Source organism: Falco peregrinus, chromosome 1 (assembly GCF_023634155.1).
Source record: "Falco peregrinus isolate bFalPer1 chromosome 1, bFalPer1.pri, whole genome shotgun sequence".
Classification (NCBI taxonomy): domain Eukaryota; kingdom Metazoa; phylum Chordata; class Aves; order Falconiformes; family Falconidae; genus Falco; species Falco peregrinus.
Genome location: NC_073721.1, coordinates 65,467,595 through 65,490,228, shown reverse-complemented (window position 1 = coordinate 65,490,228; position 22,634 = coordinate 65,467,595). Strand labels below are relative to the sequence as shown.

The 22,634-nt window shown below is 49.8% G+C and overlaps 3 protein-coding genes and 1 long non-coding RNA gene across 14 annotated transcripts in view; 2 read left to right on the top strand and 2 right to left on the bottom strand.

Moving 5' to 3' along the window:
• The window catches only part of POMT2 (protein O-mannosyltransferase 2), a 38,773-nt gene extending 36,519 nt beyond the window's left edge, over positions 1-2,254 (bottom strand). For 9 of the 10 annotated variants that reach the window (XR_008745509.1, XR_008745510.1, XR_008745511.1 and 6 more), the window contains exons 1-3: positions 2,010-2,254; positions 1,274-1,358; positions 369-473 (exon numbers count right to left, since the gene is read on the bottom strand). Coding sequence is in view for 2 of the 10 variants with exons in the window: in XM_055794006.1 (XP_055649981.1) it covers positions 369-473; positions 1,274-1,358; positions 2,010-2,254 (435 nt within the window). In the remaining 8 variants the exon portion in view is untranslated. Of the gene's footprint in view, positions 1-368; positions 474-1,273; positions 1,359-1,390; positions 1,735-2,009 lie in introns of those variants that run through there. The other variant, XM_055794008.1, reaches the window with a different exon arrangement.
• A 9-nt stretch (positions 2,255-2,263) lies between these two features.
• Positions 2,264-14,313, top strand: GSTZ1 (glutathione S-transferase zeta 1). Of its 2 annotated transcripts, XM_055794015.1 has the most exons (10): positions 2,264-2,389; positions 6,117-6,168; positions 6,850-6,917; positions 7,383-7,463; positions 7,934-8,059; positions 8,589-8,664; positions 9,521-9,573; positions 10,840-10,889; positions 11,501-11,650; positions 13,810-14,313. In XM_055794015.1, exons 1-9 carry the CDS (start codon positions 2,369-2,371, stop codon positions 11,625-11,627), a joined length of 654 nt encoding a protein of 217 aa, XP_055649990.1. In that variant the 5' UTR covers positions 2,264-2,368; the 3' UTR covers positions 11,628-11,650; positions 13,810-14,313. The 2 variants fall into 2 exon arrangements, with proteins under 2 accessions (XP_055649990.1, XP_027651717.1); XM_027795916.2 differs by lacking the exons at positions 2,264-2,389; positions 13,810-14,313 and adding an exon at positions 5,486-5,588 and having other exon boundaries at positions 11,501-11,894.
• LOC114013967 (uncharacterized) lies at positions 12,875-22,528 on the bottom strand. The gene is made up of 13 exons (XM_055794009.1): positions 20,890-22,528; positions 20,235-20,411; positions 19,875-19,980; positions 19,256-19,378; positions 18,507-18,720; positions 17,508-17,531; positions 16,590-16,712; positions 15,853-16,040; positions 14,889-15,088; positions 14,475-14,566; positions 14,108-14,162; positions 13,330-13,427; positions 12,875-13,178 (listed from the first exon to the last, which is right to left on the bottom strand). Exons 1-13 carry the CDS (start codon positions 21,048-21,050, stop codon positions 12,964-12,966), a joined length of 1,776 nt encoding a protein of 591 aa, XP_055649984.1. The 5' UTR covers positions 21,051-22,528; the 3' UTR covers positions 12,875-12,963.
• Positions 16,712-18,109, top strand: LOC114013968 (uncharacterized). The gene is made up of 2 exons (XR_003557258.2): positions 16,712-17,725; positions 17,827-18,109. It is a non-coding gene; the product is annotated as an uncharacterized LOC114013968 (long non-coding RNA).
• Positions 22,529-22,634: the final 106 nt, after the last annotated feature.

Below are 22,634 nucleotides of genomic sequence, written 5' to 3'. Positions count from 1 at the left end.
GCTTTTTGACATCCTTGGCTCCCCAGTAGAGCAGCCAGGAACAATGAATGGAGCAAGCAGAAGCCCAGGTTCAGCAACATTCCCTTTGCAGAACAGGCAAGGTATCTGTCCCACTCAGAAATGCAGTCCCACTAATTAGCAGCAAAGGTTGCCCTCAAAAATCACTTTACTTTCTTACCTGGCCTCTCACAGCCAGATATTAAAGACTTATTCACAATACAACCACTAATACTTTTCTAAGGTGCTTAAAGACAAGGCACAAGGCTAAACAGACATCTGATCCAAAAAAGATGTTCTTATGACATAACACTCTGTACTGAAAAGCACAAGAGAGCCAACCAGCTTGATACTAGCCTGTAGAACCTTACCCCTCTCATTCCCACGTAGTTGTGCTGCTCATATCTGTCTCCTGGCTTTTGGAAAGGAAATGTGCCATCATATCCACTAAGGTAGCCAGCAAGTCCAATCAGCATCTGAAAAGGTGACAAAATTAGGGAAATTGCATTGGAGGAAGGAGCATCCAAGCCAACAGCAGGTGAGGTTTTTACAGAAGCCAAGTCTGATCCAGAGGATAACCACTTAATCCAGACACATCACCCAAACAAGAGCTTATGTATGTAATTGATATGCATACATACTGCCCTTCGTCTAAAGGCAAAATCAGAAGGGATCAGAAGGGACTTTGGCCGCCAGCTGTAAGGATGACTGCAAGCTCAAGAGAAATACCAGGTGTGGGATTTAGCCTAGAGAATTCCGTCTCTATAGATTCTCCCATAGCTCCCTATTCCTATCATTTAAGGAGGCTCAGCCTGAAAGGAAAACAACCTTTCCAAGGCAGGAAGAGTGTATCTTCATCCACACTGCACACTGCTGTTTGAACAAGTTCTTTGATTACAGACTAGTAAGTCAAGGCTTTCAGGGTCCTTTGTGGTAGGCATCTCATTTGCACACAAGCTACCAGGAGCTGCTTGGTTCCTTTTAACTGTAGCCTTCTATTACATATCCCCTTCAAACCACAAAAGAGCCACTTCATTGTTCAATTCAAGCCCTTCAAATACCCACCATGCGACACTGTTTCATTTTCCTACATTCAAAGTATTTTCATAAAGAAAAGATGCAAGCTGAGGCTCTGGATACTTAATGTAAACTACCGTAACACCAACAGTTAGGAAAGGTACTGGTGTTCATCACATCCATCTGCCAGAAGGAAGGGGAAAAGTTTTGTTGGCCCACTTCTTTGGCTTCTAAAACACGTAACAGAAAAGCAGTTTACCTTCCCCAGAGGGGGGTGGACATCAAAGAAGAAGGTCCGATTAATGTAGTAACTGCCCATCTTCCCAAAATGAGTTTCATCCCAACTGGAAAAAAGAAAAAATAACCAACCACCAACCTGCTATAATGCTGAAGACAGTAAAAAAACTCCACGAAGGTCTTTTTACTCATGTTTTTCATCGTATAGGGGGTTTGTGCCATACATTTGGCACGAGACAATGTGTTACATTCACTGGGAAATTGCAGCGGGTACTTCAGCCATTCTAGGCAGCGCCCTTTTTATAGAGTTTAGCACCCAAAACCTCCAGCCTGCCCTTGTGACGCCAGACTGAGTTAAAAGACGTTAAAGTGTCAGCCTGCAACCCACCGATCTCCCAGGCGGCCCCCCTGAGGCCTGCTCCCCTCTCCGCACGGTGTCCCGAGAGACGCGGGGAGAGCGGGGCCGGGGCTGGCGGCGGGGCCGGGGCTGGCGGCGGGGCCGGGGCTGGCGGCGGGGCCGGGGCTGGCGGCGGGGCCGGGGCTGGCGGCGGGGCCGGGGCTGCCCTGCGGCCCTGGCTCCCGGGGGCCCGTCGCGCCCCCCGCCCGCAATAAACGCGGGTGCCCTCCCGGCCGGGCGCCTGGCAGCGGGGTGGGGGAATGAGGAAGGCCCCCCCCGGCCGCGGGGACGCGCCCCCCACCCACCCCAAGCCAGGGGTTCGGGCCCAGCCCGCCGGAGGGGCCCAGGCCCCGGCCCGTACCAGACGTGCGGCGGCTCCGGCAGGCGGTAGAAGCGGGAAGCGAAGCTGAGGAGGGTGACGAGAGCCAGCGCGGCCGAGCGAGCCGCAGCGGGAGGGGTGGCGGGGCGCGGCGCCGCCGCCGGCAGCCGACGGGACTCCCGGTGCCGCAGCGGTCCGCCGTGCGGGCCCGCCCCGGCCTGGCCGCCCCCCGCCGCCGGCATCCGCGGGGCTCCGCCGCGCGCAGCACCGGGCCGGGCGCGGCGCATCCTGGGAGACGGAGTCTGAGGCGGCGGGCGCGGGGGTCGCCGGGAGCTGCGGGCCTGCCACGGCCGCCCGGCCCTGAGGCGAGGAGGGGGCGGCGCCCCGGCCCCCGGCGCGGGATGAGCTCTGCCGCCGCCAAGGTACGCGGTGCTGGCTCCGCAGCGCTGCGGAGCGGCCCGCCCGGGTGGCGGGAGGGGAGTTGGGGGGCGATGGCGGCCCGAGGGACGGTGGGCCTGGGCTGGGGGCCCCGCTCGGTCCGGCCGCGGCAGCTGACGGGAGCGCGGCCTAAGCCAGCTCCTGGGGCCGCGACCTGGCCGGGCCGGCGTTACCGAGGGGCCGCACCCCGCGCACAGCGTCCCTTGCCTAGGTTTCCACAGCCCCAGCCTGCACCCACGTCTCTGTGGCAGCGCAGCGCAAGGAATTTACCCCCATGCTAAATAAAACTCATCCCTTTGGAAGCAGCGGTGGTGTTTACCTAAGATAGTTCGTCCGTGTGAGCGGTTTACACCAACACCAGCTGCAGAGATACTGAGAGTTCAGGAGCAAAGCTGTTCCTTCTACTTATTCCATTACATTTTAACCCAGCAGAATACAAGTGATGCCTTGCAGACACCAGGGTTTCCCCTGCACAAGCCTCCAAGGGGCTGTTTTCTCTCTTGTGTCCCATGTGAGTGGCTGCCCTGTGACAGTGCATGGGTGCAGGCTGCTTGGGGCAATGGGTCTCAAGGAGCAGGTGAAAGGCTTTGCCTTTCCAAGTGCATCCCAAATACAAGCCTGGAAAGAGGTGGTATCCATACTGAAGCAGACACAGGCTGGGAAACCCAGGAGCTCAACACACAAAGCTTGGGGTGTCTCTTCCATCTTCTTCAACAGTGAAAGGCATTTCCCAGAGTTTTACTCTGGATTGGGATTTAAGCCCAAACTTTCCTCACAGCACCACTGATGCTGGAAATGAAAATGGAACCGAACTAAACCAGAAATCTCAGTGGACATCAAGCAAATGTTTTTCCCCCAGCTATCCTACCAGCCCCAACCGATCTAACCTGCAGCTTATGGGGATTGTACCCCATGGGCTTGTAAATGGAGGCAGTTCTTCCCCACTACTTCCCTGGCCCGCACTCAGCTCTTCCTCCTAGATACCATGTCACTCTGGGACCTGTACACTGAGGACAAAATCCTTCTCCTGTGTCTGGTCTTTACGTAGCTGATTGTTTTGCCTGTGATCTGCCTTGCCACTGGGAGCAAAACAGCATGAACTTAAGAGATCATTCCAGGCCCCAGCCTCTGGAGACATAGTTCCCAGCTAAGGGATGGGTTGTTTCCATGTTCTTTTTGGTGAAATCCCCTTGGGCCCTTGAAATTACAGAGTGAAGCAATTAGCTTTGCACAATTTATTAAAAATGATAGCACAGGCAGCAAAACCAGCAAAGAACTGCAGAGAGGATATCATGGTTTGGTCCCAGCCAGCAACTAAGTACCATGTATCTGCTCACTCTGCCCTCACCCTGCGCCTGCCCACAGTGGGATAGGGAGGAGAACTGGAAAAAGGCAGAACCCGTGGGTTGAGATAAGAACAATTTAATAATTTAAATAAAGTAAATAATAATAATAATTGTAATTGTAATGAAAGGGGAGATAACAAAAAGAGAGAGAGGAATAAACCCCAAGAGAAACAAGTGATGCACAATACAGTTGCTCACCCCCCACTGATAGATGCCCAGCCAGTCCCCGAGCAGCAATCAGAAGCCCCCAGCCAACTTCCCCCAGTTTCTATACCAAGCATGATGCTTTATGGTATGGAACATCCCTTTGGCCAGTTGGGGTCACCTGTCCTGGCCGTGCTCCCTCCCTGCTTCTTGTGCACCTGCTCACTGGCAGAGTGTGGGGAACTGAAAAGCCCTTGATTTAAAGTAAGCACTGCTTAGCAAAAACTAAAACACCAGTGTGTTACCAACATTATTCTGATACTAAATCTAAAACTCAGCACTGTACCAGCTACTAGGAAGAAAATTAACTCTATCCCAGCTGAAACCAGGACAGAGAATCAGGAGTGTCTCTGCCAGCTGAGAGGCCAGAGCCCAAAATAGATGTTGTGAAGGACATGAATTTCTGAGCCAAAAAATCATCAGCAAGGTCCCCAGGAAAAGCAGCTTAAATCAGTATGTCATAAATGCTGCATGTTTCCCTTTAGAAGTCAGAGCTTCTGTTTCTTTCTCTGCAACCAGCAGGCTAGACATCTGGAAAAAAAGTATAGCTGGGATTTCTAATGCCCTGATTCCAGAAGCAGAGAATTTAAGAAAAATGAGTAAATACTTTGTCTGCAAAAGTGTTGCCAATACTGCCATCACTTCCCTGCTCGCTTATAAACCATTTCTCCAGTAAACTTTGACTAGAGTAATTTAATCAAATGCATGCCTCGTTTAAAATTATTTGAACCAATCTAAACTGTAAGAGAAGCACTCTTTACAAAGAGTACTGGAGCAGAGAGATCCTGGGGGTCTTTCTGGTTTTCCGTTGACAGACTGTGTGTCAGTAAGCAAATCCCTGTGTTCTTCTGCCTTGCTGTCAGTCTCTGGTATAATTTCTATGCATTTGGGAAGGGTGGAGACCCAGAGAGATCCCTGTTATGCCATGGGATCTATGGAAAAAAGGAGAGACATGATCACAGGTTTATTTAGAGACATGCATGAATATCAGTTTCCTGTGTGGAAAGAAAAGACTGTAACACAAAAAACCTGAGCTGTTTATTTCTCACAAAGCTGGCCTGGGAACAAAGCAGCTGCCTCTCCCAGGCCTGCAACATAGAAAACTCTCTGCACCAGCTGGTACTGATGGGAGGAGGGCTGCAGGAGGACCCTTAGGGACCTCACTACAAAGGCAGCCCCTTTTCAGGGAGCTGGCAGTCATTCCCTAGTGAAACAGAAATTGTACATGTGACTTTGGTTTCCTTATTTTGTTCCCCAGGGCTGTATTTCTGCATTGGCAACTGCTGAGAGCCTGACAGGCTCTCTAGACATCTTACTTCTGGACAAAAAAGCTAGGGAAATAAGGATGGTTCCTAAATGTGCTTCCAACCTCAAGGCTGGTTAATGGTTCTGATACCAGGGCTGGGGCTGCAGCACAACACAGAGATGCAGATGCAGCTGACTTCAGTCGCTTAGGATTGAATCTGACTGGCTGTTTTTTGTGTCCTGGGCACAGATTTGGGAGCATAGTCCTTTTCTCATTGGCTTTAGGACAGAAGCCTTCCCCCATACCAGCTGAGATAAAAGGGAAAGCAGAGAGGTTGGTTTTATTTCCTGGAGTAGATTGTGCACATTGACCATGGCATCTGAAAAGGTGAGAGCTTGGACAGGGTGGAAGTGTCTGGGAAAGCTGCCTCAGTGCTAGAGTTCAGGTAAAGATGAATTGTCTGCCATCTTGGCCTTCATCTCAAACAGCAGAAGCTCTTCTAGTTTGGGAAGAGGGCTGTCCCTGCCCTGCATGTCTGGAAAAGCTATTTCATGCCACGCAAATACCCAGTGCAGGTACTTGGCACAATCAGTAGGGAATTTGTTTCAAAAATCTAAGATAGGATAGAAGTTAGCAACATCTGATAGGGAGAAAGACAGAAGCTTTGCAGGAGATAATTTTAAGGTCACTGGAAACGTTGGGTGCAACTAAATATTCAGAGGGCCTGGAGGAAAGACAGTGATACTACTTGTACGCCCAAAACAGGATCAGTCAGTTTCAGAAAGGAGCCTTCTCTGTCCCAAATGTTGCTCTTCCCTGTCTTACTGTTCCTGAAATGCCTTCTGTTCATGCACTGTTCTCTGTACAATGCTCTGGTGTTCCCACCATATAACCACTTTCTTTCTCTCTTCTCAGCCTATACTTTATAGCTATTTCCGAAGTTCCTGCTCTTGGAGAGTGAGAATCGGTAAGATCCAGTATTGATCTCTTCTGTTGTCTTGGTGTTATTGCATTATCCTCCCCTTCGCTAACCTGATTAATCAGTCACTTTTTTTAAGAGACAGATCAGCAAACATGAACCTTGGAACAGCGAGGCATTTCCCAGTGGGAGGGAAGGGAATACCACAATTTATCTGGAGCAGGGGGAAGGGAGAGGAACAGGCTGGAGGGCTTCGCTCAGCCTGCAGCTAGAGGGAATTACTCCTTTTGTAAAGCTAACATGATGCAGATGGCTGTTTCTCCCACATTATCTAGAGGGGCCATGCACTCTATTTTTACATGGATACTGCCTCAGACTCTGGTCTGCCCAATCTTGAGAGCTAAGCAGGGCTGGGAATGGTCCCTACTTGTACTGAGACAGTCTTAAGCAAAGTTATCCAGGTGAGCACAGGGTAAACCAAATCAGGACAGGCTGTGCTGCAAAGAGTGGCAAAGCTTATTTTGAAAAATGCAGTGTTTTTGCCAGGACTGATCTTTAGTGCTTTGGTCCTTCATTTGCCAGAGCACTGTCTTCTTGGTGGACTCAGGCCACCTTTTATGAGGGATAAGGTCTTTTTTCAGATGGAGATGGTAATATTTGCCTAAGCCCATTGCCAATGGAACTGGTCTCACTGTGCCTGTCTGAAGCTGTACACTCTGCTCTCCCTAGCACTGGCTCTGAAAGGGATTTCCTATGACCTGGTGCCTGTGAACCTCTTGAAGGATGGGGGACAGCAGGTAAGGATACAGCTACCATTTCTCTCTCCAGGTGTTCTGAACCTGGGGATGGTCAGGAGAATTGGGATTAGCACTAGGAAGTTCACGGGCAAAGTGACTGAATTTCTCACCGCTTCTCTGTAATTTATAGTTGCTTTCAGCTAGTATTCCCTGGCATGCAAAATAGCATGCCGGGGAGAAGGTGACTGCAGGAGATAAAGGTTTTTTCCTCTCTTAAACATCTATGACTGAATTTCATAAGGCTGAAGATCTTTTGCTCCTGCTTAGCATGATATAACTGAACATATCCGGTGCACAGACTTCAGAGAAGCTGCACTGCAATTTAAACATAGACTTGACCTCATTCAGTTAGCACCAAGGACTATGTGTGTGGCAGGGAGTCTGTGTCCAAAAGATGCTGAATGATAGCAAGGGGCTGCAGTAGTTTCTTGTTGCAGTAGAGTGAGCTCAGGTTTGTTTCCACAGTTTTCTGCTGAATTCAAGGCAGTGAATCCAATGCAGCAAGTCCCAGCCTTGAAAATTGATGGCATCACCCTTTCTCAGTCGGTGAGTTACCAGACACCCTGTTAAACCATTCACTCCAGCCTGCTGCCCAGTCTAGAGGGGGTGGCTTTGCCCCATCTTTTCCCCCAGAGCTCTCATCTGTGCCTTGGAAAAAAAAATGGCATTAGTGATAAACAATCCCACTTGGGGGCAGAAATAGCACGTAGCTTCTACTACAAAAATGCTGTCAAGGATTTGATCTCAGCTCAGCTTTGGTCCTAACGTCACCTTTCACTGAGCAGTGTAGTCTGACTTAGATGGCTGTGCCAGGGTTTGCGTGAAATTACAGCTGAGCTAAATGACAACAAAGTCCCAAGCAGACATAAAGGGGATATTCTGTTGCTTTAATTGGTAACAAACGTCATTCAAAAGTGGTTGTAATCTCTTAGATCAGCTCCCCTTCCTAGATGTTCAGGATGTGAGCTTTTCCTTGGCTCTCCAATAACCTCCCTTTATCTCTTTGTTCGTTTCAGCTAGCTATAATTCATTACCTAGAAGACATCTGTCCTAACCCCAGGCTCCTGCCCCAAGATCCAAAGAAGAGAGCCCAAGTCAGAATGATCGCTGATCACATTGTCTCTGGCATTCAGCCACTCCAGGTATTGCCTTGTTATATCCATGCAAATGAGAAAACCAGGACAGGTTTCTGGGCGTCTGTATCTCTGAAAAGCTCAGTCTCTCTAAATTGTTGCCAGCCAGTAGTGTGGTAGACCTTAAAACTGCATGTTAGCAAATAAAATCTCTGCTTAGCCTCTGCCTGATCTGCCAATGGCAACAATACAGTATTTCATACAAAGAAAATCCTGTAGCACCCCAGGGTTCTTTCCTGAAACAGCTGAACCCATGTGGTTTCACTAAGTCTAGAATGTTTTAGGAAGAAGAAAACTGAGCAACCCAAATGGCAGAGGCAAAAGGGATGCTCTGGCAGCTGCTACAGGACAGTCCCAAGAGAGAGATACAGCAGGGTGCGTGATTTGGTGCAGGTGAGGTCGGGGCTGACTCAGCAGGCTGAACTCAAGCTAGGGGTTCAGGCTTGGCAGCTCATCTCCTGTGCTCCACTGGATGAGGCAGTGAGCAAGATCCAGCCAGCAGGGGTCAATCTAACCGGGAGATTGCTTGCCTTCGCAGAACCTGAGTGTCCTGAAGCAAATCGGGGAGAAAAAAATGGAATGGGCTCAGAACTGCATCGCATCTGGCTTTCAAGGTACGTCCCACATCCAAAATGATCGGCATTTTGACTGACTTTGAAAATGTTGCGCCACTGGAGTCCTACTTTCATCTTCAAGCAGAACTACAGATCTCCCTAGGCTGGTGTGCTGGGGTCCTGCCCTGCTGGCAGAGACAGGGCTTTTCCTGCCCAGAGTCCCTTGTCCCGGACTGGCAGCTCTCCAGGGTCTTGGAGGAAAGATGCTGTCCAGAAGGTGCCTCCGCTGCTGTGCGTGGAAGAGGGGAAGCCTGAGGCCATCCTGTACACCACAGCAGCTGATTCACCCTAAAGCACGAGGGCCGATGCACTTCTCCTTTCCATTCAGCTGCTCCCAAACTAGTGCCTTTTGCTTTAAAGCTCTATCAATCTATATTTGTATGCTTTTGTAATCAGACAAAAGATATCTGATGGCAAACTCCCACAGAATCTAGCAGATTATTTTTTATCTACTTGGGAGAAATAGGGTGCTTTTTATTTCCTCAGAACCCTTTCCCCCATGAGCTGGAATGACAGGCATATCTGTGCTTCTGGACAGACACAAGCTGTCTGAACCTTCGCATTTTTCCCCTCCTCACTCATATATCTCTATGTTGTTCTCTTAGTATTTCCATCACATTGCCTGAAGCAGCTGAAATCAGCCTGGGTCCCTAAAAGCTAAGGATGCTAAAGACTACAATAACTACACTGTTGTAAGATTTCTGTTTCTTCTAGGTTCTGTCCCAAAATCCTCCTTTTTCATGCTTAGCTCAGGGTCAAAACACCCTTGTTCATAATTCCCAGTCTATAAGTTCTTCAGTGTCCCTTTCAAATGAGTTTCCAGTGCCTCACTCCAGTATACCACCTTTCTTGACAGCACTGGAGCAGATTCTGCAGCACACTGCTGGGCGCTACTGTGTGGAGGACGAAGTAAGTATCTGAGAGAGTGTTATGTACTACTGGAAAACTGAAAACCCCAGTATATTCCATAAAATAGGAAAGAAAATTAGTTGTAGAGACACAGCATCACCCCGCTCTAGTGATACATGTGCCTAGAGGTACATGTGGTGCCTTCACCATAAGACAGACAGCTGTATGGATCCTACTGAGGCCATTACTGACTGCAGGTAGTTAGAGATGTTTACTTGTGCCTGCCTCTAACCTGCTGATGGCCAGGTGCTGCAGCTGTGTCTAGGATCTGGCTGCTACTAGACATTGTGGAAACATATGTATTTCATCTTTGAGATTTGGAGTTCAAAGTATCCTGTCATAGGGGCAAAGCCTGGCTCAAGAAACACAGGTTCAGTTCTTGGCTCTGCTCCATGGAACCTTGAACCAGGTTGTATTATATTTTTCTGCTCTGTTTGTCCAGTTTTGAGATGGACAGATTTCAGCCAGCTTACATACAAGCTATTCTGATTCTGACCCTTACCAAGCTAGAGGCTGCCCAGACCTCTTCCATTTAGAAGTCTTGTTTGGCAGGCAATTGGATATTTCCTACAAAAGCTTTAGAAAAAAGGAAAGCTCCCACAATCTCCCATGAGGTAGAGGATTGCCTAGTAGGACCCTTATGGAACTGGAGCCCTTCGTGGGCAAAGGTTAGTTATGAGATCTTAGCTTTGAAAGGCACCCGGGGCCTTGTGACCTGGGGGGGGGGGGCAGCTGCCTCTGTGCAGATAGGCAGCTAGCTGTATTGTCCTTGAGTCTTCTTTTTGGATTGCAAGTCCCTGAGCCTGTGTGCAAAGGCCATATCACATATCAGATGTTGACATTGGCAGGAACTGCTTGATACTGCTGCAATGCAAACAAGCAAAATTTACTCTTTTCCCAGCTGTGCAAACTCCCCCTGCCCTCTATCGCCTCCCCCTGCAGCTTGCCGGGGTTGTTTGCTCAGAGGCAGTTGCCATAGAAGCAGTGTCCTTGAGGTTGTCAGGATCAGCTGGTAAATGTGAAGCTCCCTAAAGGCAGATGGCTGCTTCTGCTAGTGACTGCTATGAAGTTCCTTTCCTTCGTTGTATTTGTTGTTGCTATTGTTGTATTATTAATACTGGATTAAAAAACAAGACTGTCACGACAACTCCTCTGTACTGGCTGATAAAATAATTTCCATCCTGCTGTTGAAGCCTGCCACCACAGTGAAGTGTGATGGGACAGGCTCCGAGTTACTCTAACCCCTCTTCTCTACTACATTTGCAGGTTTCCATGGCTGACCTGTGCTTGGTGCCTCAAGTTTCCAATGCTGAAAGGTAATTAAGGCTAAGCTTGAGGCACGCTTTGTGCTGGACTGTCAGAGCTTACCTTCTGCTGCTCCTTGTGCCTGTTAGGAAAGCATTGCTCCTTTCTGCCCTGTCCAGTTACGGATTCCTCTCTGCATGAGTTTTCCTATGTCATAAACACAGTCTCTTTTGGAAGCTCTTAGAAATAAGCAGCTGTGCTGTCTTCTCAGAGGGTCCTGGGGGAAAACCTGATCTGTGTCCTCAGAAAATCTAAGGTTGCCCACAGTCTATGTCCTCTCTCCCTGTTTTGCCTATATTTACATTTCACACAGGGGAAAAAGATGAATCTGACTATATTTGTTGAAAGATACAAGTAGTGGCAGCATGATTCCCAGGAAAAGCATAGTGCCTTCTTACCCTGTGCTGCACACTATTTAAAAGCATAGCGAAGATGGAAGAACTAACTAACCTTTCCTCTAGCATTCGCTTTTAAACCTACAAGGATGAACCTTTTCTAGCTTAATGCAAATGTATTCTAGCCTGTGAGATTCTCCTATACTGGGCAGGCACAGCACACTGCTTTGCCCTTCTGCTCACTGCTGCAGTAGCTGTCCAACTCACAAATTCTTTTCTTTTTGCAGATACAAAGTGGATATGAGTCCATATCCCACAATAACCAGAATAAACAAAGCTCTCCTTGAGTTAGAGGCATTCAAAGTAAGCCACCCCTCCCGGCAGCCAGATACTCCTGCAGAGCTACGAGCTTGAAGCCCTTCTACTCATTAAATCAAGTAAGCTGGAGGATAACGGGTAAAGAGGATAACAGCTACAGCTTGAGTAGGACTTCAGGGCCAGCAGGAAGCCCTAGTACTATTGTCTCACTTTCATCTGGGTGGGAAGAAGAACAGAGGTCCTGGAAGCAGCCTGGATTACTTACAGGAGCTATGCCTGTGCTGGAAAGCTTGCAACTACTTTTTGTTTTTTCTATCTGATATATCTCCATGAAGCAGATTAAAGCAGAAACATCCATAATTATCAGAAGTCCCCTTTGTATGGCTTTGGTTGGGGAATGTGGCCACACACAACAGTGAGGCATTGAGCCAATTCTGGACTCCCCACAGGGGCTGCTTCTTCCTATCATCTACAGAAAGAGCACCAGGGAGCCAGTGTACACAGTGTGCTACTAATCTATCAGGCCTGCTTGCCCTTGCAGCTGCCTCAGAGCTATGGCATAATCATCAGTGCCATGGATATAAACAATAACAGCTAGCCTCTGACAGAAGACAGCTTAATCCTAAGCCTTGTTGGGTCCTGCAGGCCTTGCAAAAGCCAACAGTTAGCAACCCTACCGCCCCTTGCACTGGGAAGAGTAGTTTACTGCCTGGCACAGCTGGTTTGTATCTCTTCCTTATGTCCAGCAGCAATCTTGTGAAATTTTTAATAAAGGTCCATCCAGAGCAAAGCTAGGTGATTGTGCCGTAGTCAGCAAGATATAAGCAGCTCATTCTCATATGCTGAAAATGATTGCCTTCTCTTCCTTTCCCCATCCTCAGACACTGCTGTAGGTGTTTTCCTCATCCTCAGCTGCAGACTATTCCCCAAGAGAATCCCACCCCATACTTTCTTCAAACCAGAATCATGCCTGTAACTTTTACTATGAAGACATTTAATGTGGCAGAATTAAAACCCATTCCACTCATCCCAAATGAGACCAACATCTGAATCACCTTCAGAGCTGAAAGCACCCCAGGAATTCCAGCCCAAAAACCTGCAGGGCAAAAAGGGAAACCTATAAACCTGTAATTGTGCAGGCACAGCTCAGATGCCACTGCATGTTTCAGCACCCCAGCTCAGGTATCAAGCCAGGGATATGGGAGTGAATTTCTGCCAGTCTGATGCTGTATATCAGCTACCCTAAGAGGGCAATACCTGCGGCCTTCAGAAAGGCTTTACAAACCCATGATCTCTTGTGCCAAGGTAGCATTCACCTACATACAGATACTTGGACTGCCACATTGCTTGGACTCAGTTTATTGCCATCCATGTCTGTATTCAGGCTGGTGAAGAGCCCTTGCTGTCCCAGTCTCATTCTGAGTATTGTACATCATCCTAGGTCCAGCTGGATCTTGACTGTGCTGTTGTACAAAGTCCCGGCACAGTTGGAGCCCCCAAAGACCAACACCATGTGCAGGTTATGCTCCTCTTTGTTCTCCTTGTCCACATCCATCAGGTGGGCAGGAGTCAGGTCAAGCAACGTGTGGCCAGCTCGGGGCACAGAGCAGAGGTCATGGTGGATCACAGTGCTCCATGAAAGAGTATCTGGAAGTAGAAAGGGGCTATCAATACTGGAGAAGCCCAGTCCTAGTGTGAGGTATGAAAACACAAATGGACCAGGCTAGGTGTTCAGAAACACCACTGCACCCCCGTAGTCACCCTCAGCTATGGAGACAGGGAGGGGAGAGTCACTCACCTAGGTGGAAGACAAAGGCATCCTGCAGGGCTCCCTTGGCATTGCAGCCTCCACTGATCAGAACCTTCTGGTCCGACACAGCCAGAGCTGCGTGAAAACTGCGACCAAAGCAAAGCTGAAAGGTGACTACAACAAACTTGCTTGGGGTTGCCTCAGTCAGCAATGGGCAGACTTCAGCAGGAGGCTGGGGGGCTTAAGCTGCAGAACAGAAGTTAACTTCTGCTTCTCTTCTGCTCTGACTTGCTGAATAACAACTTGGAAAGACCTGTTTGTTTGCCTTTGCAGGTCAGGCCATAATCAAGCCTGAAAAGCACCTCTATCTCAGAAGGAGCTATCAAAACTGCTACATTTTGCTCTATAGAGTGAGACCAGCTAGCTGGACTTTGGTCTGATTTAGGTTGTCCTTCTAAATGGGCAACAGCGTTCCTTTAGAAACAGTATAGTCCCAGTACAAGAGTTTCTTCCTCTCTTGTGTTCCAGGTACTGTGAAGACCAAACAGCAGGCAATACAGTTCACTAGCACATGGCAGAAAACTACCCCTAGCTTGAAAGGCAGATTTCCAGGGAGACTAAGGGGTCTGTACCCCCCACAGCCTACAGACACCAACTAAGACAGCGCAGGAATTTCTGGTCCCACACCAGAGAGGATAGTACCACTGTATTTTGACTAGTGGGACAGATTGGCAACTGGGTCTGATCACAAGCACTGTTTAAACCTGGCTTCAAAGAGAAAGTGCAAAGGAAGATGATAGCTCCTGGGTCTGCAAGAGGATCTTACCAACGTGCAGAAGGCTGTCCTGCGAGGAGGGGGACTGGTGTGTACTCCATGAAACCTGACAGCCAGGAGAAAGGCAGGTGAAGTGTTCAAAAAGCTCAACATCATAACTAGACAAAAAACTTCCACACTCTGGCACATCAGCAACCTGACTTCTCTATTACCCAGCTTTTTCCAAAAAAAGTCTCTTGTTTTTGCCCATTCCCTCCCCTCTTGCCTCAGAAGCATATTTTTTTTTACCTCAGTTTCTATCTCCACTGCCTAGTTTTTATAACATTACTGTTACCTTCCCATCAGGCATGCTGCATTCCCCAGTCCCTGCCTTAGAATGGACCTTCCCAAGGCAGCCATCTGGTACAGAGTTTCTTACCCAGATCCAGGATATGCATGTCACTAAGGTAGAAAGAAGTCTTCCGACCCCCAAAAATCAGCAGCTTGTTCTTCAGTAGAGTAGCTGAATGCCTGGGCAGAGGAGAAGCAATGAACAAAGTGTCTTCAGCAAGTGCCCAAACCTGACATTTCAGCCTTGGCTTCTGCTATTGGGCTGCCGTAACTTCAATCTACACCTGTCTCTACTCCCAGCCACTGCAGCCCAAGACAGACTCCCATCCGGATTCATGACAGGAGGTACTTGGAGTCACATCGCTCAAAACGTAGCCCTATATTAAGGGGCAAACAGTGGAGAACAATCGCCTAACATTTAGGAACTTACACTGGGGTTGGAGGAAAAGTAAACACAGGTTTCCTGCTCTATTTTGGAGGGCTGGAATAAGGGCACTCTCACCCAAACCTAGGCAGAGGCTTCTCCCCTTCTGAGATGGGCTGATACCAAATTTCATGCTCTGGGTTGAAGACATAGAGGACGTTGCTGCAGAGTCCAGCTGGCAGTGATGCCTTTTTGGGGAAAGTCCCTCCAAAAACAAAGAGCTCCTTGCGGTAGATAGTTGCACTGTGGTAGGCGAGCACTGGCATCCTCCCTTTCGCCTAGAAAAAGTCAACATACATTTGTAATGAGAAGTGTGTTGTTCACTGCGTGACCGAAGAAAAGGGGCCCACATCATGCAGTGAGTTCAACAAGTGTCAATTTTCACTTTATTGGCTCCCCAGCCAGATCTTTGCCACACAGGCAGACAGCACATCCTCTGAGTACTCAGCACCACCAGAATGCTCTAATGACAGAAGGCAGTCAACCTCCTACCCCAGCTTCCGCAGAAGACAAGGGAACAGAAAGATCTCATCCAGGCTTATTCTGTAAAAGCCATCCTGTGCCTTAACCAGGAAAGACACAGACAGTCCCTTGCTGACAGGGACTCTGCAAGGACATGACATGCAACTGAAGAGCTCGGAGATCTGCTTTGCTCAGAGCAGTTTCCCGTTTGAGAAGACCAGCTCTTCGTCTCAGCATCCAGTGCAGCTCTCAACAACACCATATGAAATGGGAGCCCATTTCCCTCTGCAGCTTGTACAGTACCTTCCACCCATGACCTTGCTCAGACACAGTGCTCTGCAGCAACCATTTTTTCATCTTGCTTCCTTCATTACAGGCACAGCCCCTGGTTTCTGCCAAGCTTGTGACCTTTCAACATAGCCTTCTCATATCTGTTAATCCCAACTAAGCAGCTCAGACAACCTGCAGCAACAGTAGGCCAAGACTACTGGAATAAGGACATGGGTACATAGATTGTCATGTTCAGGCAGGACCTGCCATCCCTCCTGTGCATTTGTCTTGGAAGAGGTGCAGTACTTACAGCCACGAGGAGCCACTTCCAGGTGACTGTGTCCAGAATATAGATCCTGCTGTAGTCTTTGTCCTCCCTTATGCCCCCAAAGACATAGATACGCTTGGTGTCTGGGTCATAGGTAGCTGTGTGACCATGCAAGCACAATGGCATGGCATTTTGTAGCTGGAAACCCACTGGAAGCCAGAAATCACTGTCTGTGGGACAAAACCAGACAAATAGGAGTTCAAAGATGCTCTCTATTTCTTCCAGATTTAAAGAATATGTCATAAAATCTTTATTCAAAACCTTTCTCCCTTCATCTACTCCTCACCTTTGATTCAGGGCTAGAGGGGACTCAGACAGAAATGCTTCTGTATAACGAATGAAGGGGAACACTAACTAGGTGGGGAACAGTAAGGTGGAAGAGAGAATCGGTGAGGCACAGAAAGCTGCAAGGCACTGGAACTGTATCTCACACTTCTCCACCAGTCATCACACACAGACTGCAGACCACGCTGTTGCTTTTACTCCTTAAAATTCATCTCTTTCCACAATGTCTACCTTTGCTCCTGGAGGGCTCACGTATTACCCCACAGCCTCTCATGGCACCCTCTGGTGTCAGCTTAGCCTGGTGCCCATGCTGGGAGATGTGACACCTTTGCTGTTCCCTCCATATGTACAAACCCCTGAGTACCCACTCCCATCTGCATAAGTTGTCCTCAAGTCCCACTGCCTCCATTGCCTGTTAGCCCTGAAGTCCCCACCAATTTCCAGCTTCCAGAGCGCATCCTTGCAGGACTGCTGGTCGACACCTTCGCCACCGATCAGAACAGCTGTCCCCTGGTCACTGAGGCACATGGCATGGCACCACCGTGGGCTGGGACCGCCTGGGGAGGGGAGAGCACAGGGCTGTGAGAAGAGTCTGATGAGACACCCCCAGCTCCCTTCCCTGCTGGGGAGAGCAAGGCAGCTGAAGGCGCAGAGGGGAGAAATGGGAAGGCAAAGGCCCCAGGTCCCTTCCCTCTGGGGTGGCAAGAGACATAGCTCCCTAAGGAAGATTTTCTGTTGGCTTTGGGGAATAATCGCTGTACTAGGAGAGACTTCGCAAGCAGAGGGAGCCAGCAGAGCCTGGCTGGCTGTAGGATGCATACAGGCTGCCACTTCAGACAGGCTTGGATGCCTCTCATTGATTAGCCCTTCTGGGAATGGATATCCCAGTTGGGCTATTCCCGTGTTACTCCCTGTGAGGGAGGTCTACCCAGGCTTGTTAGTGCCTAAGATACAGCAACCAGAAGCAGGGAGCTGCTTCCAGAGATATTCCTCATACTGCTCTGTTCCTCCTTTCCTCTCTCAGGCCCCTGCGGCTGGCTAAGCAAGCTAAAAAACACTTTTTAATAATTTACTTACTCCCCATCTTACTCTTTGCCTCAAAAAGCTATGCACCCAGAGGTGTGTCTGAGATTCAGAGGGGCTACAGAAGCATCCTGGAGAGCCTGACAGTGCTGGAAGCGCCTACACTGAGGGCAGTTGCATGGAAAGGAACAGTATTACATACAACTTACTTGTTATTCTTGGTCACTATGGAGTTAAAGGATGAAGCACGAGAGGCCTGTGACATTAAAGGGAATGGCATCACTGAGTGGCTGAAAAGACAAACCAGGGTCTAGGAACTAGATCCTCACCTGGCAACTCCTCCACTGTCAGATCTGCAGAAGAAACACAGAGATGGCCCCATGAAGAAAGCAGCAGACATACCACAGAAAGTGCTCAGCTCCATGGCTTAAGAGCCCTTTGGCCTTCCTTCCTCCAACCCCCAACACAAAGTTACTTCACTGCAACAAACAAGGTGCAAGACCAAGAATCCTGAAGAAAGTCTCATCAGAAGAAATGCAGAAGACAGGTAAAAGCAGGGCAGACTTCCTTTGACTGCCATCATACCGTCACCTTTGCATTTTACCCCTCTGATGGAAACTCATTTCCTGCCCTTCTCACTGCCTACAGTGGAAGCAACTTTGTGATGGACCTGCGTTTGCCTTTGTGAGAAGCAAGCCAAGTCCCAGGAAGGCACGTGGGGACCACTGAGTTACTGTCAAACATTTACGCACAAACGTGGTCACACCCTGGAGCTGACTTGGAATTCACACTCCAGAAGCTAAGGGTTTTGATTCTAAACACCGTGACAGTTACCCTGTCACTACTGAAAAGTCAGTACAATTATACTAAATATACATATAGTCCTTTTCATATTCTCTGTACTTTAATAATAACTGATGTCTTTTAAGGACCAAGTGGTATGCTGTTTGTTTGTTGTTGAGAGGTTACAGAATGTTACAGTAGGTAACCTTGCACCTCGATTTACTTTTTTGTAAAACAAGGCTAATGATACTTGCCTTAATTTATAAAACACTTTTACTCATATGAAGAGATAGGCGTATTATGGTACAGTGTCGGCACTAAGAATATCCCGTGTTCTACTTCTGGCCTTTTCCCAACAGGCAAAAATTCATCAAGCAGTTTATCCAGGAGTAAGGAGCATTCTCAGTATTTTGCAAGCCAAGACAGACAAACCCATCTTGCCTTGGGGGTATACAGAGAAATAGACTGGGAAGTTGTTGCCCAGCAGCATCGACAGATCGTTCAGACAAGACCCGTAACATAAACCAGAAAGCTGCCAGAGTTACCTTCTTCACTGAGATCTCTCTCAGATGCTGTGGGTTCAAATAAAACTTTCCTGGGCTTCTTGCTGTGGACAGGACTCTTCCTGCAGGCCTCACTGGCTTCCACCTTGCCAGCTGGTGGCTTTAGGGCACAGGATACTGCCAGGGTCCTCAGTGGTGGGCGGACATCCTTCCTTCCAGGCCTGGATGCTCTAGCAGTCACCTCTGAGCTCTTAACCTGTGACAAGAGTCCCAGACAAATCAACTCTGAAGAAAAAGACCTAAAGCTACTGTGAGTTGTCTCTTACTAGGCCAGATATTAGCTTCACATGGTGATGGTTTTCAGGCTTGTCTTCCCATGGAGTCTTAAGGGCCAGCATGCCATCAGTATCAGCCTCCAAACACCTGCTGAACCATGCAGCTACCTGCTGCTGTATGCCCAGTGGTCCGCTTTCAGACTGCTGGCTGCGACAGGCACAGCCATCACAAGGCAATGGGGAAGGCAGAAAGGCTGGCTGTGCTAGGAGTAAGCAGGCTGATTGATCATCCCACCAAGGGCTGTTAAATTCAACCCTTCCAAAGGCATTTTAATGGAGAGTACCGCGTTCTTTAGCACAAGTGAATCTTTGGCTCCAGAACATGCTTAGCCAGGTCTCCACTAAGAGAGCAGCAGGTGTTTCTGCTAGACATCAACTGAGCAGCTCCAAGGGAGGGAGAAGATACTAAGGAGAGGGTGAAATAATGAGAGAAAGGCTCCAGGAGGATACACGTACCATAGCAGGATTCTCCAGGTCCTGGGCAAAGGACGCATCATCTGCTGGGAGCACTGGTGACTGGGTGGTCTCCAGGACGAGGAAGGGGTAGACAGGCGTACTGCTGGAGACACCTCGGAGCAGCTGCGGCAGGAAAAGTGACAGTGAGAATAAAAGGACATGCCAAGTGTGCTGGCCTCCCACCACACAGGGTGAGCAAAAAGATGTCTTGCAAGAGACAGATTCCCAGCAAGGGAATAGCCCAGGTTTCATCTCCAGCACCAGCAAGGTAAACAAAGAAAAGCAAAGCCAGGTACTGGTAGATGCTAAAGCCAAGGGCTTCAGCACAAGGTAAATCAACTGTGTAAGTATCGCACACCCAGGAGAGCGAACCGCTCTCTGCTGCCCATCTCATGCAACACTTGAGGTGTTTTGGCACAGCTATTTAGGGAATAGGCCTGGAGCCCCACAGAGGGTTTAGGCTCGGCACAGGCATGCATTAACGGATCTGCATTTGGCAGCTCTGCCTTGGAGTAGCAAAGAGAAGGAAGAGGAAAGGATGGGAGAGGAAGTTCTGTAGCTCAGAAGTGACAACATTTGGGACCCAGGGCAGAAAAGATGAGGATGTCACTTCTTTTACCTGCCCATTGACAGTCAGGACAAGCTTCACAGAGTTGCCTTTGTCCATCTCTTTCAATGAGGCCATGAAAATATCCGTTCTCCAGTCACCTTCCCACACCAGAGACCTACACAGGAACCATGGATTTTTCAGCCCACAAGTGACACACTGGCCAGGGAAAATATCTTGCTCCCACACCCCAAAGCCTGAAAAGATTCAGCCCCGAAAGCCAAGAGGAAGCTGAAAGCATCACTAGAGAGAAACACCATGGTGGAGGACCAGCAGGCTGGAGCAGCCTTGGGACACTGGCAGAACCACAGAGCAGAAAGCTTTTCCAGGACGCCCTCCTGACTCCCTGGCAGTGCCGGCTCTGGCCACAACCTGCGGGCGGGCTCCAGCACGCCGACCCGCTGCGGCGCCACGCTTGGGGACACCAGCACATCCACCGCGACGCTCGTGTCCGGAGAGTAGCAGCTCCAGTCTCCGAGCCCGAACACCACCAGCTGCTTTGGCAACGGCAGGGGCAGCCAGGCCTGGAAACCCATCTTGCTGGACTGGCTGCGAGGGAAGAGAAACAACAGAACGCTGAGGTAACCATCAAGAGGTAAAATGGAAAGTCTAAAAAAATCTATGAAAAGGCTTGAAAACGTGTTGATGCCGGGGAAGGTGAAAGGAGAGGGTTTGTGTCATTTAAAGAGGAAATGGTGCAGGGCTGCAATGGAAATAACGGGCAGCTGGTGAAGGGAGCCCGTGAGCCGCGGGCAGCTGCAGAGCCGGGAGGTGGTACCCGCCCCGCGGTACCCGCCCCGCGGTACCCGCCCCGCGGTACCCGCCCCGCGGTACCCGCCCCGCGGTACCCGCCCCGCGGTACCCGCCCCGCGGTACCCGCCCCGCGGTACCCGCCCCGCGGTACCCGCCCCGCGGTACCCGCCCCGCGGTACCCGCCCCGCGGTACCCGCCCCGCGGTACCCGCCCCGCGGTACCCGCCCCGCGGTACCCGCCCCGCGGTACCCGCCCCGCGGTACCCGCCCCGCACCTCTCCAGCCGCCGTGGCGGCTCCCGCAGCGCCCACAGCACGTAGAAGGCGAGGCCGCTCCTCGGGGCGCTGCCCCCCGGCCCCGGCTGGCTCCGGCTCCGGCCCCGGCCCCGGCCGGCCAGCATGGCAGCGATGCTGCGGGGGCGCCCGCCGGCCGCCATTAATGCGGCGCAGCCGGGGGCGGGAGCCGGTCACCGCCGACCACCCACCGGCCCCGGCCGGGCCCGCCCCGGCCCGAGAGCCCGGGGGCCGGCGCCACCCGCGGCAGGAGATGGGCGGGGCCTAAGGCAGGCCCGGCCGCGGCTCCCCACCGGTTGCGCTCGCTGCCGGAGCCCAGGGCCCGCGGCCCCGGCCGGGGAGGGGGCAGGGTGTTTGCCGGTTCCCCCGGGAGGTGATCCGTCCGCGTTTCTGGCAGCTCTCACCCAAAGGAGCAGGTGCAAAACTTGCTCCTCTTACTCTGCCGTCAGGGCTACCAGCAAGAGAAGGCAGGACGGTGGCAGATACTCCTTAAAAAAGAATTAAATCGGTGTATACGTTAATTACAGAGACCACTGTGTACCTAATACCACAAATAACACTGAAGAGCTGTGCTAAGCTTCAGGCTGCTGTTGATAACTAAAACCTCTGAAAGCAGTAACAGTGCTTCAGCAGCCGAGAAGGTTCTCTGTGCACAGCTGAGACGGGGAGGAGGCACTGCCTGCTGCCAGACCATCACCCAGCAGCTCACAACCACAGCGTTTCTGCTGCAGCCCCACCACAAAAATTACAGAAAGGGTGGGAAAAACTGACATTGTGAAATTCCACATCGCTCCCCTGCACCCCCACAAGCTGCTTGGTTTTCCTCTTGGCCTGAGCCAGGCACAAGGATTCATAGGGAGAGCATGGCAAGCAAACAGCTGTAGTCCTGTTTCTCTTCAGTGGTCTTCAAAGGAGACAGAATGTCTTTTAACTTGGCAGAGCCATCCATCCCTTTGATCAGCTTGCTTTATCATTGCTCCTGCCCATCAATTATTTTATAAAAGTGTTCCAAGAAAACACAGGGCTAGAACAGAGACAACTGAACTTCTGCAGCATTTGTCCTGTTGAGCTTCCTAAGAAGACAAGTGAGAAAGGACGGCTCCAGCTGCAGGTACCATTCCTCATTTTGACTAGCAGGTGCTTCCTTCAGGCCATGTAAATAGTCTTCATAGTAAGAGAAAATTGATGGGCAAGCAGCTCTAAGGAGCTATGAAAGGCAAACACTTCTCTCTAAATAATTTTTATCAGTACCTGGTAACAGAAGAGATGGTTTTAGTCCCTCAGACTGAAAGCTGAAGTAACGGAAGAGTGAGCTATAGGGGATCTCTGCAAATGGAGCCGACAAGTACCAATATGAAACGCTGGAGGGTAAAGTATTCAAACTCTACCCATGTCCATTATATGTGCTTAGCTACTTGCTGGTTCCTCTCCAGTTCTCTAGGCATTGAGTACAATCTCAAGCATTGCAAAGAATTTGAAGAATTTAAAAAAAAAAAAATAATAATCCCAGTAAATCATTTTAACAGACAGAAAATTTCCTGGCTGGAACCATCGTCGCCAGCTGAGAACAGAGCATTTTCCTATCCATTTGCAGCCAGCACATCCAGTACACTGCAAAGTACATTGAGTATTTGTCTCTTCTTTGCTCGTAAAACTAAGTTTAATTGCATTCTTGTTTTGTTGGAAAGTCTGTAGTTCAGTGTTCCATATCAAGACACACACTTGCT

Bases quoted from the DNA above. Each gene is read 5' to 3' on its own strand.
- LOC114013967 (XM_055794009.1), bottom strand. From the start codon at position 21,050: ATGGCGGCCGGCGGGCGCCCCCGCAGCATCGCTGCCATGCTGGCCGGC. The intron at 19,379-19,874 runs GTAAAAGAAGTG...TTCCTGCCGCAG, and splicing joins TCCTGACTGTCAATGGGCAG to CTGCTCCGAGGTGTCTCCAG. The intron at 15,089-15,852 runs GTAAGTACTGCA...GACTTTTTCTAG, and splicing joins GGAAGTGGCTCCTCGTGGCT to GCGAAAGGGAGGATGCCAGT.
- GSTZ1 (XM_055794015.1), top strand. From the start codon at position 2,369: ATGAGCTCTGCCGCCGCCAAG. The intron at 6,918-7,382 runs GTAAGGATACAG...TTGTTTCCACAG, and splicing joins TGAAGGATGGGGGACAGCAG to TTTTCTGCTGAATTCAAGGC. The intron at 7,464-7,933 runs GTGAGTTACCAG...TGTTCGTTTCAG, and splicing joins GCATCACCCTTTCTCAGTCG to CTAGCTATAATTCATTACCT.